At 43.7% G+C, this 18,968-nt stretch overlaps 1 protein-coding gene, 1 long non-coding RNA gene and 1 other non-coding gene across 3 annotated transcripts in view; 2 read left to right on the top strand and 1 right to left on the bottom strand.

Moving 5' to 3' along the window:
* LOC126537978 (uncharacterized) overlaps positions 1 to 10,588 on the top strand; it is a 91,225-nt gene extending 80,637 nt beyond the window's left edge. Inside the window, exons 3-4 of the mRNA XM_050185094.3 lie at positions 8,958 to 9,126; positions 10,096 to 10,588. Of these exons, the coding sequence (XP_050041051.3) occupies positions 8,958 to 9,126; positions 10,096 to 10,520 (594 nt within the window). The 3' untranslated portion in view covers positions 10,521 to 10,588. The remainder of the gene's footprint in view (positions 1 to 8,957; positions 9,127 to 10,095) is intronic.
* Positions 1 to 18,968, bottom strand: part of LOC140217162 (uncharacterized) — a 99,055-nt gene that overhangs the window by 46,999 nt on the left and 33,088 nt on the right. The gene's annotated exons all lie outside the window — the stretch shown is intronic.
* TRNAG-GCC (transfer RNA glycine (anticodon GCC)) lies at positions 3,364 to 3,434 on the top strand. The gene has a single exon. It is a non-coding gene; the product is annotated as a tRNA-Gly (tRNA).

An 18,968-nucleotide genomic window follows, 5' to 3' on the forward strand; every position in this document is an offset into this window, starting at 1 on the left:
GGTAAAGGGTGTGCTTTTACACTGTAGTTGCCGAATCGCGAAGGAGAACGAAAAACACAGGTGAAAAGTCATTATCCATACATCACCGTCCAAATAAAGTTTTATCGTGCTTGAGCATTTTGAATGCGCGTGAATTTAACATTGATTCCACAGAAATGACAGAAAATGTGATATAAGTGCAATTTAAGTAAGCTAAATTGTTGCCGAGAGAGACCTGAAAGACATGGCCAAGTCCCCATTCAAATTATAACTTTCAAGGTCGAAGCCATCTGAGATTAGCAGAAATCACCGTAAGATGAGGTAGAAATTCACCGTAAGTATACGCGTACATAAATTACTGAAAATCTTTTAAAGATTTCACAACTTGGTACAAAAAATGGGAATGTCTTAAGCATGATGGGCAAAACGAGGCACTGGAAGGAAGTGTCTGCCTCTGCTTGACAAAGTTAGCAAGGAAGGAAAATGAATTTAAGAGTCAGTTGCACAACCTTCTACGAGGGAAGAGTAAAAAGCCTAGAAAATTTAGAAAATATATTGGACAAGTCAAATGCAAGCTGCAAGCAATCTAAAATGAAAAGTATAGGGGGCCGACGTCGTCCGAGCGAGGACAGGGAGACGTTGGCTTAATGAAACACCAACTAAGCACGCCTTGAGTGACGAGCAGGCTTATTTACGGCGTAATGAAATAAATGAAATTAATTATTGTGATGTAGTCACACGAGATAAGAAAATGATAGAACAAGTCTTTGTTGAGTACTATCGCAAACATCTGGAAAAATGTATCCCTACAAGTAGAGACTACAGAAGGGATTTTTTAACACTGGGGCCCAAATTATACGATCACATATGCGAACGACCAGAGCAGCCAATTAATTCGGCTGAACTTGAAAAGGCGATCGATGCTGTCAGTCCAAATAAGATGCCTGATTCAGGTGGGCTGCGGGCTGACTAAGTTAAAGCTTTCAAAAAAGACATGACAGTTGCTTTGTATGTCTTTGTATGTCTTCGATGAAGCCTACAAGAAAATGCTGCCACCTTCATTTTCAGAAACGCATAGAAAATTCATCGCACAGTTGAACGAGTCACCAACATTTTTGTCTGTTACAGCCTACATGCCTTTAACGCCAGCCTTTTTCTACAGCCTGTATGCCTACAGCCTTTAGCGAGCTTAACAAATGTTGACTATGAAATGTACATGAAGGTGCTTGCTAGACGTATGCAAGGTGTTAATAACATCGTTGTAGGGCCACACATAAGACGTCCAGCATGAAGAGACGTACTATTAATATGAATATACACTTCTCAGGCAACGCAAAGGCGTCCTCAGTAAATATCGGAGATGTCGGCATACAGACATCTGTACATACTCCTGCACAAATCTTAAAAGGCTCCTGATATAGTCCAGTCGTCCGTTCTAGCTAGATACTGAGAACATACCAGATACATAATTGGAGGACCATTTTAGGATGCCAGAACGTGTTCCAAAGCACTACTGCTTCACACTGCAGTAAGAGGGCAAGTCAGTATTTACAAATTGGGTTCATGTATATGTAACACAGCTTGGATATGAAGCCCATATTGCAGGGCTCCGCTTTGATATTTTTGCGCTTTCATGTGCTCAGAAATCTTGCGCCTTCGTTTCTTGCCACGATTAAAAATCAGTTCGGTATCAAACGGACTCACTCAGTTGCAGCTCCACCTGTGCACTTAACGATAGCATAGCCGTCGAGATGTGCTTCTGTTACTTCAAGAGAACCATCGGTAGAAGGTGCGCTTTGGACAACATGACCAATAATAATAATAATAATAATAATAATAATAATAATAATAATAATTATTATTATTATTATTAAAACAAGATAGCCTACAAATAACCGTTATTTCTTGCAGTGTGCCATTTGTATTTCGTTTTTGGTTATACTCAATTTCGTTCGGGCAAGCATGAAGCTCCCAAGCAAATGCGCTCGGAAGCAAATTCGTGGGAATATCCTGCTGAGGATGTTGCTCGGATATACGTCAAGTAAGGCTCGCGATAAGTCCAGCGGTAGATGTGTTTAAAATTCGTCGTAGGCATGGGGCTGTGGACATAATCAGTGCGTCCCATAAAAACCTAGGACGTTCGGATCTTTCCGGGTCATCCACGGGATGTTTTGTGTTAACTGCATGGTGTACTTAGAACAATCTTAGAATGGTTTCGCGCCTTTTCGGGTCACGTTGCGATGTTGCACAAACACGCTGTATCCCAAAAAGCTCTACTAGCTATTCTGGAGCACATTAACGTTGGGTCTGGTACTCTAGCCAGCCTAAAATTGCCATATTCAAACTGTAGGTCTAAAATCATTGTGAACAAGAATGTTAGTGAGCATGTACAAGTCCGTTCATTAGTTCCGTAAGGCTTCCCACTTAAACCACTGCTGCCTGCATTATATTTGAAGCCTCTATGTAAAAATGTCATTTAAAATGAACATGACAGGTGGCTTGCCATGATCAGAAAAATATAAGCGAAGTGATGAAACATGTAGTTAACTTTCGTAAATCATGCTGAAGTGTAATCAATTGTGAACAGTCATCAGGTTTCTGACGTGAAAATTAGGGCCACACACCTGAAGCACGTGAAAACGTACAATAGATAGCCTTGCCTCAAGAATACTTAGGCTCGCTGCTTCAGAGCTATCGGGATGCCAAATGCTACTGGAGTGAACCAACAATGTATGGGAGAAAACAGAAAACTGGCGTGGCATGAGAAAGCAACCGTCTGCAACTTGGTTTTAGTGGCCCTATGCTATGATACGTACGCTGGTCAAGCCATGCGTATGTCGCGAGCAAATGTACAAACAATTCCTGTCGTCGCTATATTTATTTATAATTCTGTTGTAAATGCGTCGGTCATAAAAATCATTGTAAACTAGTTAAATATGAAACGCTGGCATTAGTTCGTCAAATTTTTACATCTTGAACGTGAGTTCTTCAAGATTTCTTTTTACTATTTCTTTCACAAGTTTTGTTGGGACTCATGTTGCCACAATTTCTTTCATCTAAAGTGATCGAAAGTGTGGAGCTCCCAAGACATATATTAAAGTTGTATATGATTTCCGTAAATTTGAAGTGCATTAATTTTCCTTAGGCTACTACAGTAATGTAACCAGAAAAACGCGTTGTATCCTTTTTGAACAATCGGTTAAACTACAGATCGCAGGCGACCGAAGAAGCCTTTTTTTTTTTACGCAGTGTTTATTTCCATGGCCATGGGCGAAGCAGGTTTTTCCCGAACGAGCGATCGCCGGCTCAGTGACCTGCATTGAGCCGGCCAATGGGCAGCTATCCACTCTATCCCAGGGAAACATTTAGTAACTTCGTACGTCGGCGTCGGTGGTTCAGTGGTAGAATACTCGCCTGCCACGCGGGTGGCCCGGGTTCGATTCCCGGCCGACGCAGATTTCTTTTTTCGAGGTGTCTTGAAGGAAAAAAGCAATAAACAAATACAAACTTGCCTTTAAATGTGTCTGAAAGTTAAGATACAAAAAAAAAGATAAAAAAAACATGCTTGGTGCACTGTGGCAGCACTTTGACTGAGATTCAGATTTATTACAGTAATGTGCTACAGTTTAAAAGGTACAGAATAAGCAGCACGGTAGGGTGTCCCAATGTGAAAAAACTGTCGAGGGGACACCCTAATAAAAATAGGAATAATGTTAAATTTTAACATGCAGCAGCCAGTTCCTTACAGACAGAACATTTTATGCAACGAAGCGTCGGACCATACCGAAACGACATTAGCAAAATAACACAGCTAAACAAAAAGACAAGACAGAGAAGAACACTAAAGAAACAACAAGATGCGCGAGAATAATTAACCAGGTATACTTTTTTTAGTAAAAGAAAGCAAACTAATGCAATGAGAAACGTGATTTGATTTCACATTAAATGCTATTGCAGTTTGATAACCCGACAAAAAAAGCGGATTGTTTCCGATAGTTAGTTCTAGCTTTTGCCGTTTTGTTCCTCTGAAAATCTGGTTTTGTTAGTATAGATAACATTTTAACAGTGAAACCTTCAACGGTTACCTCTGTGTGTAGAACACGCAAAAATGAAGGTTGATAGCTTATGACAAAACAACTGATAGGGAGGAAGGATATCTAAAATTTTACATGTGGGAGGGCAATGACATATAAATGGGCTAAATGTCAAGTCTTACCGCTTTGTTTTTGCAAGTGTTGCAAGGGTTTGAGGTGCGTGTTATATGGGCTGCCCCAGGATGACACGCAGTAAGAAAGATGACTATGAATGTAGGCATAATGTAGTGATAAAATAATGTGGGGCTCGAAGTAGAAACGTGTTTTAATAATAACATGAATTCCAAAAGAAACTTTTCGAATCAGTGATATGACATGAAAATCGAATTTGAGGTGCCTATCAAGGCTTACACCTAGGAACTATTAGACAAAGGTAGAGCGCATTGTCAAGCGAAACTGCTAAGCTAGAGCTTATGCGTAACTGGGAAGAATGTAATACCATAAATTTAGTCTTCGAAAGATGAATATGATACAAGTTTGCTTTGCACCAGGAAGGGAAATTGCGAAGGTTGGTGTTAAGTTTTTCTTGCACAGAATTGTGGAATTTATCGACAGAAAAAATGGCAGTATCACCAGCATATTCAACTAGAATAGAAAAGTACTGCAGGCTGATCATTAACGTATAAAATGAAGAATATAGAGATTCAAGAATACACCCCTGGGGTACGCCTAGATTAACTATCTTTGCTGAAAATCGATTATTGTTAATTTCAACAATTGGTGATCGATTACTGATTCACTTGCTAATGAATTGCAAAAAGGAGCTAGATACACCAAAGTATTTGAGTTTCTGTAACATAATTACCTGGTTAATGGTACCAAATGCCTTATTAAGGTCACTGAATACGCCTGCGACTGACATCCCACTCTTTCACCTTCTTTGTGAACTGGAACTATTTTTCCAACCTTGAGGCAGCCTGGAAGAACACTGGACCTGAAGATTTTATTTATCATATTTGACAGAATTGGTGACAACTCGTTTGACACAATTTTTACTGTTGCGGGGCGTATCATGTGTAAACCCGGTCCAGCTGCCTTTAGAGAAGATGTGGGTTGATGGACTTCCTCGGATGACGTTTGAAGCATATAAAATGAGTGAGCGCAATGTTGAAGACTACGTAAATAAGGATCAGGTTCAACATCCAAAGATGCGCTAAAATGGTCGCTAAAAGCATTCACTATATGATTTGGACTATATAATTTCGCCGTTATGAATGATTTCACTCAAGCATGGTTCAGAACTGTTCAGAAACTCCTTGATTATTTTCCCCTTCTTAGTGACATTTCCAGTTTACTCGATTTGACGTTGTTAGTAATCGCGTTTAAGAATAGCAGAAAGCACGCTAAGATATGTTTTAAATATAGGCTTTAGTGCAAAATTAAATGGTTCTGAGTTTCTTGTGGAGTAATTTTTTTTTCTCTATCGACCTGTTGAGTGTGTCAGTAATCCAAGGATTTCGAAGTGTGTGAAACCAGTGAATTACTGCAGTACTGCATGTGAACACTTCAACATAATCAAATGATCTTGGAGACAAAAATGACTATTTCCGCGCGGTCTTCACTGACGTCATTCCAATTGGCTGCAAAGGTCATGTCGTTAAACCTCGCAGAATCGAACGAGGATTTCATACATGTCGTTTAACGTTCTAATCTTAGAATCTAGACAAAGAAATATGAGATTACGATCAGTAACTGTGAGCTCAAATATTCCCTCTACGTGGCCCGTTATCATACTAGAAAAAATGTGATCAATTAAGGTATTCACCGGTTGGGTCACACCTAGTGTGGGAGCCTCATTTAATGAGGAAAACACCAAGCTGAGGAGCCACTGGATGTAGAGAGATCATAAGCGATCATTAAAGTATATAATGTTAATATTTATATCACCACAATTATTATTCTCTTATTTTCACTAATTGTGGAGTTTAAAACTAATCCTAACAGTGAACAAAGATCTGGATAAGACGATCACAGAGAACGGTACATACAAGCTATTATTTTATGACGACTGTTTTAGCGAGAACGCTTTCCGGTTAAATTCCAACCAAACAGATTCGCACTGCAGATATTGAAATACAAGGTCATACCCGCCGTGGTTGCTCAGTGGCTATGTTGTTGGGCTGCTGAGCACGACGTCGCGGGATCGAATGCCGGCCGCGGCGGCCGCATTTCGATGGGAGCGAAATGCGAAAACACCCGTGTACTTAGATTTAGGTGCACGTTAAAGAACCCCAGGTGGTCGAAATTTCCGGAGTCATCAACTACGGCGTGCCCCATAATCAGAAAGTGGTTTTGGCACGTTAAACCCCATAATTTATTTAAATACTAGATCATTGCGACGCTTGTACTTTAGTGACGACCGAACTAATGTTGCCGCTCCACCACTGCGTTGACCATCTCTATTGCAGTATGCCGAAGTGTATTCTGATAACACATGCAAGTATCCATCGCTATAGGAAAGCCAAGTTTCTGATAAGCAGATGAATGTAAACACGTGATTAATCGTAGAAAGAAAAGTGACAAGGTCATCAGGATGCTTGCGAAGGATGCATATGTTTAAATGACAGCGCTGATGATCTTCCTCGCAATAAAGCTTTAGCCTGTTGAAAAGAAAACATGCTGGTAGTTATGACAAAAAAAAACAAGAACACAAAATGCTGGTAGGAAAGGATTACATGAAAACTGTCAGTTCATCCATGCCAGGGATCCGGAAAGCACGGCTGTTGTCCGTTTTTCTTGCCTTGATTGTGCAGCTGTGTCTCTAAAGGACCTTCCAGCTTTTTTTTTTTTTTTTCAGCGCAGGCACATTGGCTAGCAGTCGTTTCTTTTTTGGACTTGAATGATCATTACCGTATATTGATCTAGGCATGCTCTGTGTGATCCCGATTAATTCAGTCGTGAGTCGCGGTTTTCTAGCATTGCCTGAAAATCGGTCTGCTTTGACCTCGAGCAGAAGCGGGCAATTATGTTATCTCCTTGTTTAGGAGGAATGCGATGTGCACTATCAATGTCAATGCCTGGAATAGTGCGGTTAATCTGCTCACCAATAGCCTGAACGACTGCCAGGCAACTTCCGCCCTCATTGAGCAGCCCAACCCTGATTTCTATGTTATTGATGCGCGAATAATGCTCTACAGGATACACGCGTTCAACAAACAACTTATCCTCTGCTTTCAAGGCTTTGTTTTCATTGGCGAGGCTATCGTCGCTAGTCTTGACAGATTCATACAGTTCGTTATACGTGTTCATGATTTCGTGCATACTTTTGACTTCGTCACGAAGTGCCTCGACCATCTTTGCCAACTCTGCGTTACTAAGCATCACAAAATCGCACAATATCAGAAGGGCAGCAGTAGGTGAAGTAGAACAATAAGAAACTCAGGCCTAAAAAGAGTGTCAAGTATAAACCTGTGTGTAATGCAGTTACAGGTCAATACACAGTCTGCATAAGCTGCGACTACTGCTGCCCAATGAACAGCGCAGCTCGGTGATGCCACTTTCAGTAACGTGTCCAATCGAGAGGCGCTGAGGGCCGCCGATGAGTCACCGCGATGTCATCCGTGTACGTTTTGACACTGAAGGCAGTTCCCTCCGGTCAACGAAGCACACCACTTCCTGTGTGGAATACGGATACAGGTCAATACACAGTCCGAACAGCTGCAACCACTGATGTCAAAGGAAGGTATTATGACACAATACTTTTCCGAATACTTCAGTGCAGAATTTGACTGTTCGTGAAGTTTTATACAAAACGCACTAGTTTTAAAGGGCCCCATAGCAAATTTTGGTTATACGCTGGTAGTTGTTACGTGTCCTCTGGGAAGCGTTCTGCCGTAATTTTTTTTTCAAATTGGCTCATTAACAGTCGAGACAAATATTTCAGTGCCGCGAACCCATGATTTCAGCAGGCGGGCTCCACAGCCAAGCAAGACGCACGATTTCGCGCGCTGTGCACAAGGAAACATGACTAGTGGTATAATTCAGTGCTACACGAATACTGAGGCAGAACAAGCGGATCGCAGAGCATGATAAAAAAGATGTAATTATGGGGTTTTACGTGCCGAAACCACTCTCTGATTATCAGGCTCGGCGTAGTGGAGGACTCTGGAAATTTCGACCACCTGGGGTACTCTAACGTGCATCTAAATCTAAGTACACGGGTGTTTTCACATTTCGCCCCCATTGAAATGCGGCCGCCGTGGTCAGGATTCGATCCCGCGACCTCGTGCTCAGCAGCCCAACATCATAGCCACTGAGCAACCACGGCAGGTTCGCAAAGTATGATCACGCGATGGAACACGGTAGAAAATGGCATAGTTTCATTACCTGCGCACGTGATCGCACGACCGTGGGGACGACCAGATGAAGCGGAAGTACATCTATCTTGCTTCGGTGCAAAGTAAAACAAAAAACATGCAGACATTCCGTTTGTGTGTTTTATTATTTCTCTAAACTTCAATTCGTCAATTCAAGCAACAGATCTCACAGATAAGAGATGTTGTCTTGAATAATTGTCGAAGTCACGTGTCACCGCGAGCGACGTCACACTGCGGACACGACTACGTAGGCGCAGGGGCACGACTACGTCAGCGTCCGGCTTGGAGCGCGGCGGCCGCGAGAAGGAAAAACGGCGTTCGGTTTGAAAAGTCAGATCTTTGCGCGGCGCTTAGCGATGTAATACATTGTAGACACGATCGTTATCGCGCAATGTATGCTCTACGCTTGTCAGCTCAAAATGGCCAGACCTGTGAGGGGCCCTTTAAGCAGCGACAGCAGAAACAGTTTGTGTGCATAATTCTTTTTTTTTCTTTTGCACGACTATTTGGCGCATATAAACGCTAGCAGATGTGTCGTATGAAGATTTCTTTTTCTTCCTTTGTTCAGGAGCGCCTAGTTGAGACGACCCCATGGGACCGCTGGTCACAGCCGACCTACGATTGCGGAGCGGAGCCCCAAGTTGCCGGGACGAGCGCGCTCGCTGCCTCAAGTCCGCAATCGGGAAACGACAACGCCACCGACAGCCACAGGGACCGCCGCAAGTCAATTGTCAGATGTGAGCGACATCTTTTGTATGAATTGGTATTGGTTGGGCATTAGCATTGGTTTATTGGTATTGTCCGAGGTACCATCGCCGCCGGACATTAATAAATGACAACGGTGCGAAAAAGCGTAATGGTCAAAGCAAAAGGGCACATTCAGACATTTGATGTTGTGGGTTGCTTCGGAATCCTACGAATATGCTTGCAGTGTTTTATTAGCATCGGCACTCTAGTACTAAAGTGAGAACTTTTCGTTTGTTAACGAGGCGGTGTCACAAAAAGCGAGACAAATGTCTCGAAAAGCTGCTAAATGTCTGCCCTTGTAGTGTTTGTATTTCCGCTGGCAGCATACATCCATTGTAGTACGTACAATTTCCTTTTCCTGATATGTACTGGCATTTTAGTTTTCTTGCACTACAATTCTCGTTTTGTTTTAGGAACTGCAGATTTTCTTTAAGCCCGTTCTGTGTTTTTAGCTCGAAATTCTGAACCTTTCCTTGAGGATGTGAGCCAGTTTCTGGTGTTAAATCTGTTGAAACTCTGTAAACTCTGGTCTTCCTGTAACTTTTATGTGTAAGTTGTGTTTTCATTTTTCTGTTATTGTGTGATATTTCTACTCCGGCATGAATATTGAGTGAATTGTAAAGAACTGTATGTATCCACCCTTGCGATCGGCCAACATAAGACTACCGTATATGTAAGTGGAATTAATGAAATAATTAATTAATAATTGATGAATACTCACTCCAACAGCCTCAACACAGAGGGAAGGGACCACATTCGTGGCGTTAAACTCGATTCCGAAAGTTGAACGGCCTGTTCTGAATACAGTTGTATTAATGTCGATGGCTCCGATGAACAACCAACAGGCCTGCATTGCCACCCTCGTTGCCACTGCGTTCGCTCTGCCGGCCGGCTAATCGTTGTCGTATTACGAGCGAATGAAATCAGCCTCGCACTCACCGCACGTTCTGCTCGTGCAGTCGGCGCCACGACAGTCCGCGAGATCACTCAGCGCACCCGGTCTGCCCTGGCGTGGCACGGGGGCCAGCAGCACATGCTCATGGCGCTGGTGGCCGTCGTCATGCTGCTGCTCTCGCTCGCCGTGCTCATCCTGGTCTTCGTGCGCGTCGAGGAACCGCTGGTGCTGACGCGGTGCTCGTCCTCCAACTGTCGAAACGCCGCCCGCAACCTCGAGCGCTTCGTCGACGTCGGGGTGGACCCCTGCAAGGACTTCTACGGGCACGTCTGCCGCCGCTGGGAGCGAGACGCCGCCGCCGCACCCAAAGACGACGCCAACGCAGCTGTGGTTATGGGTGAGGACGGCGTCGGAAAGTCTGTCCCGCCAGAGCGCCCAGCAAAACGTTATGTGATCAGTATATGTGGTGTCCAAGCTAACATGGAATAAGTATCTTTTTTTTTAAAGCGAAGCTTTGTTTGCCTCTTCCTTCGTCTTTGCCACTGCTGCGGCTGCTGCGGCTGCTGCTGTAACGCCGGCCACGTCAGGACGCAGTTGAGACGCACGCCACTAACGGTGGCCACGTCGGGACGTGGTCGAGCCGTGGCCATGTCACAAAAACATAAAAGGCGTGCGCTGTCGGTGTTTTGTTTCATGACATTTGTTTATGTCAAAATTCCGAGGAGCAACTGTGTAAAGAATCTAAGACTATGTATGCGCCACGTGGAGGGCCTGTGCGGTTGTGGTCCAGAATGATTGTGGTGATGCCCGCGGCGTCGACACCGGATTTTCTGCGACATAGTGCCCGTAACGCTATCGCGTTAGTACACGAGAGCAGTGTGGCACAAAGGAAAGACGACCAGAGAAGCTCGTGCGAAGATTTACGCCGCGTCGCATCTGCACAATGCCGTCTGGACGCCGCAACCAGGCGTGACCCCTCACGAATGTTGTGCAGGAGCTGCCCACCCGTGGCTCCGTGCTCACCCGCAACAGCAACGACAGCAGGAGGAGGAGGTGGGGGAGAGTATTAGCGAGGGAATAGAGAGAGAGAGAGGAGGCAGTTTTGTGAGCTACAACGCTGCAAACCGGAATGGCACCGAAGCGTGCACATAGTGCCGACGAGACGAAGGCTCGCATAAAGTGTCGAGCGGAGCAGGCAAAGTAAAATTTCACATCCCGTCACGACTATCGTATGTCGTCGGTATATCACCGCCAAATAACGTCAATGAACGCAAACAGCAGACAAAGTTTCGCTTACATTGATTCCCACAGTGCGTGGGATCTGCATATTCTTTTTTTCGGACGAAGCCTGCCGTGCGAATAAAACTAACTGTATATGTTGCCAGACATTTCGTAGAGGAACTTGTAGTACAATTGTGTTCTTAGTAATAGATCATTTAGTACTAAATTAACAAACGTTGAATTAGTGAGTAAGGCCACAATATCAATGCAACGAATTTCCAGGGTTCATATGAAAGCATCACCCCTACAATTGCGACGCGTTAGCGTTTGCGTAGCTATGTTTTACGTGTCATGGCAACTTTTTAATAGCATCTGCGTGCTTTTCTTAAGCACGGAAACAAGAGCTACGCAAATTGTAACGCTTCGCAAAAAAAACTTGGTCACATTTTCAATTTTCCTCTAGGAACCTTTCACTGTGATTCTGGCCGTAATCATATTAAAAAGTATCTTTATTAACCAGTACTAATCACACCTTCATTAACACGAAAATGCTGGAAGTTGCAAAACACTGACGATGATAATGCGCGAGGATATCTCATGTTCTGGCAACGAATGCGGCTAATCAAACCTCTCAAAAACGACTGGGCAGAGGTTCGATTCTGGCTGATTAATTTTTCTCATTAAAATTTGGTCATTACGTGCGACACCTATAGCGTTCCTCAGACAAACTTTGAGAAATTTCTCCCAAAAATCACATATCAAATAGATTGGCGCTCTATGTAATCTCTCGCACACAGTGAGGAATACTTTTTGTAACTAACCAAGAGCGCCAATGTGATTTCTCGCATGATGAGAGACAAATGTCTCAAAACTTGTGTCAATCTCAAAATTCTGTCGGTGACTATCAGCCGAAAAAAATATTCACCGACGAATACGATACTCCTTAATGCAAAATTTGAGCGCCGCTCTATAGTGTTTTCTTTTCGCGATGTAATGGCAGGCGCGGCCAATCTGTCTCGAGCGACACATTGCAAACGGAGCGAAGTGCGGCGCGACTGCCTCGCTAATCGGAAGATCCCGAGTGGCAGCACGTCGGTGACGCTTGGGCGCGATTCACAGCAGCCGCCGCAAACAGACTTCCGCTAATGCAGCGCTTTGTTTCCAATATGGTATCGCACTCGCCGCATGCCCTCGGCAAACAGACGACGGCGCGCTGTTCTGGAGCCAACTCATAGCGATCATTGCGGCAGAGCCCGTCTTGATGGCACTGCGCTTTTCTTCTCACACTTTCGCCATATACCCTACTCCTCCGCTTTACCCTTCATGGTTCCGCTGCACCCTTCTCCTCCACTCTCCTCCTCACGCTGTCTTCCCTATCGCCGTCTTTCATCCCCTGCTGCGCTCCGCGTTCGCTCTTTCATCCCTCACTGTGCTCGTTCGCGCGGTTACGCCGAGGGACGCCGCCGACGCCGAAGGAGGCCGATGCTCAACGGGCACCTAAGAACTCCGCTCTGATAGTTGGCGGCGGCGATTCAGCGGCTGCAATATCTGTGCAAAAGTAAATCACAAAAAACATTCAAAATGCATCATCTCATTGACGATTACCAGGTAATTTCCGATGCCCACCACTGTGTTTAGTCACTTCGAGCAAATATGAACTTTTTTTTCTTAAATGACTGGCTTAACTTTGACACTTCTCACGGAAACACCCGTAACATTTAAGCTTCTTCTAACAAATGTCGCTCCATAGTCAAGCGCTAAATGTTGTTCGCCGCAATGTCTCCTGTTTTACGCGCTGCTTGTATGCGCGATCTGTGGTAAAACCCGCCGTGGTCGCTTAGTGGCTTGGCGTTGGGCTGCTAAGCCAAGGTCGCGGGATCAAATCTCGGCCACGGCGGCCGCCTTTCGATGGGGGCGAAATGCGAAAACACTGGTGTACTTATATTTAGATAACGTTAAAGAACTCCAGGTGGTCCATGTTTCCGCATTCCCTCCCCAAGGCGTGCCTCATACTGAGATCGTGGTTTTGGCACGTAAAACCCCACAATTTAATTAAATTTTTAACTGTCCTGATGCTCTTCACAGTTGATAGCACGCCTGACAGAACGTGGTCTATAGCGAGCGAAGAAAGCAAAATTGGTAAAACGCGGTTCGCATTCCCCGGAATAATTCTGGTTGCTTATCTCTACGAAGCCTGCCGTGCGAATAAAACTAAACGTATATGTTGCCAGACATTTCGTAGAGGAAATTGTAGTACAATTGTGTTCTTATTAATAGATCATTTAGTACTAAATTAACAAACGTTGAATTAGTAAAAAAGAGTAAAAAGAGTAAAAAGGTAGAGTGCCCGAGACGCGGAAATCTTAGAGTGCGCTCGTTTCGGCCGCGACCAATGGGCGCGACAGGGCGTGTCGTGGAGAGCTTCGGCGATTTAGCGTTAAATGCGAGAGAAATACGTTAGCGTTCCGCCTCACTTCTTCGAAGTCCCGGAATCATAGTTGAAATGGCGTTCACCTCAATTGGTAAATGTTGTTCGTGAGCTCACTCGAGAGACTTGCAGGCTCTTCGAGGAGCGACGTGCAGCTCACGGTGGTCCGGAGCAGAGCAACGATAGTTGCTCTCTCTCTCTCTCTCTCTCTCTATATATATATATATATATATATATATATATATATATATATATATATATATATATATATATATATAAATATATATATATATATATATACCCTCGCACTATAGAACCACCTTTCCCCACTTCACACTCATACTCTTTTGTCCACTGACACTCCGAATGATCACGCATTACAAAACTCTGGAGTTTTACGTATACCAGAACCACTGTGCGATTGAGGCACGCCGTACTGGGGGCTCCCGATAAATTTTCACCACCTGGGGGTTCTTTAACATGCACCAGATGCACGGTACACTAGGCCGCGCTTACATTCCGCCTCCATTGGAATGCGGCCGCCGCGGCCGGGATCGAACCCGCGACGACGAGCTCAGCAGCACGACGCCATGGCCACTGCGGCGGATCGGGGCTCACGTCAGCGACGTTGGCATGATGGACGAAATAGCCGCGCCGAAACACCTCGCGGTAATTTCGATTCCTAATGAGCTTATTTCCGACCTGAGCCCCTACGGTTTAAGTGGTCGCTTACACTGCAGCGAGCGACGACTTCCTGGACGCTCACTGGCGGTTCATGCTGGTGCGCATCAACACCAGCCTGCACGTGAGCGCTGCAGAGGTGGACGCGCACCAAGGTGGACACGCAGCCACCGATTTAACACCTCTGCACGCCGTGGCCAGCTTCTACAGGTGACCGCAGCAGCTCAATTTGCATATCCTTCCTAGCCGTAGGAACCGGTTTCAACGACGCAAAATAACTGCAAACAAAAAAAAAACGTGCTTTATATTGGCCGCTTCAAGATTCTTTACGGTGAACCTGTTTTCCGCGAAATGTGCTATAGCAGTCAATTCATGCGTGGCGAGCTTCAGCGAGTGTAGATGTACGGGAGATGGCGAAGCGGGCAGAGTTAAATTTGGGTTATATGTGCGCGCACGCAAACTATAGTTGTTATAATTTCCAATGTGGCTTTGGCAGGCCTGATGAATATATTAGGTTCTATAGAAATAATAAAAGAGTGTATTATTATTATTATTATTATTATTATTATTATTATTATAATATTATTATTATTATTATTATTATATAGTCTTAGTTGATATACCGACTGCTCTGGAATCCGACGTTATATGTTTCTGTAAGCAGTTCCTTTGAATTGAAACTCAGACCTAAGTCATATTTCTTCACTTAGTGGATGTCAATGTAGGTAACTTAGCGAGTTAATATAGCGAGTATTTAAACACCCTAACGACTTTTAATTTTTAGAGTCTTAGGGACTACTAAGCGATCGTCCACTGAATGATTGCTCTGCTGAAATGACTCGATGGCCGACACCGCGCCCTATTTTGCGCCCCATTTATATCTACCTCTAGATATATACCAAAGCACCTATTTGTGAACCACCTCTCTGCATTGAAGCTGCCTTTCTAAGTTAAGGTGGATATTGAAATCTGATGCATTTTTAGAAGATCGGGGTGTCTTCTATATTCACATTCCGACCATTGATTCGCCACCCCAGTAGGTTATTTGAAGCTATAGTTTACTAATAAGGTGGTCTAGGAACAGTTGAAAACATAATCAAGACAAAATTTAGAGCAAATTATCATCATTTAACGTCCTTTCACTAAAAATTGAGTGTTTTTTTTTTTTTTACAGTATACCTTGAGACATTGTCCGAAAAGAAAGGTTACCAACTTAGGTGGCAGTTCTGACACAATGAGTTACAGTTACTCTGTCTGGCCTGCCCTGCTTTCTATACGTTTAGTTCACATACATAGCTCCTGATGCAGTCAATTCATGCGTGGCGAGCTTCAGCGAGTGTAGGTGTACGGGAGATGGCGAAGCGGGCAGAGTTAAACTTGCGTTATATGTGAGCGCACGCAAATTATAGTTGTTATAATTTCCAATGTGGCTTTGGCAGGCCTGATGAATGTATTAGGTTCTATAGAAATAATAAAAGATAATCATGGGAAAGCTAGAAATACCGATTACACGACGCCGGCTTCCTGGCCCGTAGTTTTTTTGGCAAAGTTCGTTTATATGTTTATGTGTTTAGGTTTATGTGTGTTTATGTTATGTGTTTATGTAGCGTCACTATAGTGGCCGTCGGCGCTTTTACCCTGCATAAAGAATTTACAGCTGCCAAATACACCGAGAATGTTCATAAAAGTACTTTTTAAGAAAAGCACATGTGGTAGTTCCAGTGCATCGCGCCGATTTTCCCATATCATCGATTACACGCTGTAACGGCGGAGTTTTATTATTTTGAATTCTTAGCCGAGACGGTTGCTTGTGTAGGCGGTGACCGGACATATTACAGTCCGAGCACGCTCTGAAACAATCCACTGATATTTTTATATTTTAATTTTTTAAAAGTTTTTTATCGCCTGACGAAGCAGAATATCGTTTCTTTTCACCTCCAGTTGCGTCAAGCTCCCGCAATTTCCGTTCCATCTTCTTGTTTGAAATAGTTATCATGCAACAAAGGACCAATAAAGAATTGCAGCGCATGAAAGTCTCCAGCCCCAAAGATGAGTTCAGTCCGCAGAGGTATCAAAACTTATCAACAAGAGGAAAAACACTGACATCCTAAATGATAACGATAAAAAGACTGATAAGGCAGTGAGGGGGCAAGCATGAAATAAGCACTGAGGAGACCGAATTGTAAATGGCACGAACAAGATTTATTTAGTAAAATATAAGCAGGGCAACCTCATTCGTAACTCTGGTTATATAATAGGAGCAGTAGAGGAATTCTATACTGAGCTGTTTCAACGCCTTTATTTTTATACGTTATTCACATTAATGACATATCTTCTTACGTTTATTCAACTATTATAGGCTATTTGCGAAAGAGCTATGTTTACATTGGAGTAACTTACCCGCATGACTGTGCAGCAATTCGATCGAACCTTGTCTTTATTGAGGCGAAAGCCTTATAGGTCTCATTGGTCAGTCAACCTTGAGTGAAAACATGTCGACGACACAAAAAGTGAAAGAGGCTACGAATTAACCCTCGAAAATTGGTGGGTGTGAAACCCACGTCCTTAGGTGTTAATCAAGGGGAAGTTAATTGAAGCACAGTTAATTAAGGTAGAGTTGTTTAGGCACTCGAGCCTATGACCTTGGATGGACTCGACCTTTGGCATTAAGGGAGATGACTAAGCGAAGTACACTCAGCGAATTAAAGGGTATGACTAAGCGAATTAAATGGGATGAATAAGCGCATTAAGAGAATGAGTAGGCGAATTAAGAGGGATGACTAAGCGAATTACGGTGAATGTGTACGTCATGTGTCCGTCTTTAATGTACCGGCACTTGGGCGTTCGCCTTCAAGTCGTCTTAGGAATAACATAAGACCCTGTGAATTGTTTTCTCCATTGTGTTGTAACTAATGAATGAACTTGATTGTTAATAAAGCAAAAATGGTGTCTCGCGAGAGCGTTCATGAAAAACTTATTTTCGTATAATCTTAATGGCTAATAGCCGACGTCCATCAGCTCAAAATAAAATGGCTAAATTGAGAGCGCGAACTACTGGGTCACAAGCTAAGGCACAAGACAGGAGACGGCGATACTTGCAACTGAAAGTTTATTCGGAAGGTTAGAGGTTATATAAACCCGACATGTCATCAAGCGTCATCAAACGGCATAAAAACAAAAAGAAACAAACAAACAAAAAGAAAACATAAAAACAAAAATGACCATTGACGTTAGCTCGCCAAAATATTTCCACGTGTTAGGTCGTAGCTAGAAAAGATATTTCATTGTCATGAAGCCCTATAGAAGCATGACTGACACACCCTGCCCCCCTTTTCTTTATCTCGTGAGCCTCTACAACTTCTCTATTCAATCTCTGTGCCCATAAAGGAATGTAGTATTAGCAAACTTGGGTGTGCATTTACCTTGGGAGCTGCAGTCGCTTACGTACATTGCAAGGTGCGTGTGTGCAATCATTTCCGTGGAAGTAGAATGCTCTTTCATCCTAGTGTTAAGACATCGGCCAGTTTGGCCCACGTATGTTTTTCCACAAGAGAAAGGCACAGAATACACCACTGAAGCTGGGCATGAAACTAAATTGACCGCAAAAGGGAAGGCACACACAAGTCTCGAAATGCACGTAAGAGACTGCAACTCCCAAGTTAAATGCACGCCCAACTTTTGTAGTACTACGGTTCTTTATAGGCACAAAGATCAAACAACAAAAGTTGTAGAGAAAGAAAAGGGCGACAGGGTGTGCAAATCATGCTTCTATAGCACTTCATGACCCTGAAATATCTTTTACAGATACGACATAGGACGCGGAATTTTTTTTTCAAGCTAAGATCTATATATAGTCCTTTTTATTATTTTTTTTCGTTTATTTTTTTATGGCGTTTGATGGCGCATGATGACATAGGACTAGTCGGGTTAATATAATCTCTAACCTTTCGAATAAACTTCCCGTTGCAAGTAGCAACGCCGCCTGTCTTTTTTTGTGCCTTTACTTGTATCCCAGTAGTTCGCGCTCTCAATTTAGCTATGCTTCTATAACAAGTGGCCCATTTTCACTTTTGCTCAAAACAAACTCTAGGTGTACACATACTTGATGGCTTCTATGGCAATAATTGAGTACTCTGGTTACATGATTGAAAATACACACCATAATCTTAATTATCTCGTCAAAACGTTTCCTTAGCCCCAGTCTCATTAAAACCAACTCTTTACAAGACATCAGTTAGATCGAAGCCTGAACGCGCATCATGATCCGGCAGCCCACATCATCACTGCCCATTTCTTCTCGTGAGAGCTTCCAAACGGTTCGCCTTATTTTGTTATTTTTCTTTCAATTATTCTGGTACTTCCCCTGCGTATGCAGTGAAGGCTTCCCTTGTTCTTCCTAATCGCTCTTGCAGAAGAAAAAAACTTTTTCGCTACTTCATATCCCCGGAACTGCGCATGTCGTCGACTGCAGGTTTTGTCATCGCTTCCTGCTGTCCCCGAACGTGTCGCTGGCAGCCATGCTTGAATCGTTGAAGATCGACATCGCCCCCCTGCAGGTTGTGCTCACGGCGCCGGACCCGACGTCGCAGCTCCGGGCGGCCGTGACC

The sequence above is a fragment of the Dermacentor andersoni genome, chromosome 4, assembly GCF_023375885.2.
Source record: "Dermacentor andersoni chromosome 4, qqDerAnde1_hic_scaffold, whole genome shotgun sequence".
NCBI lineage: Eukaryota > Metazoa > Arthropoda > Arachnida > Ixodida > Ixodidae > Dermacentor > Dermacentor andersoni.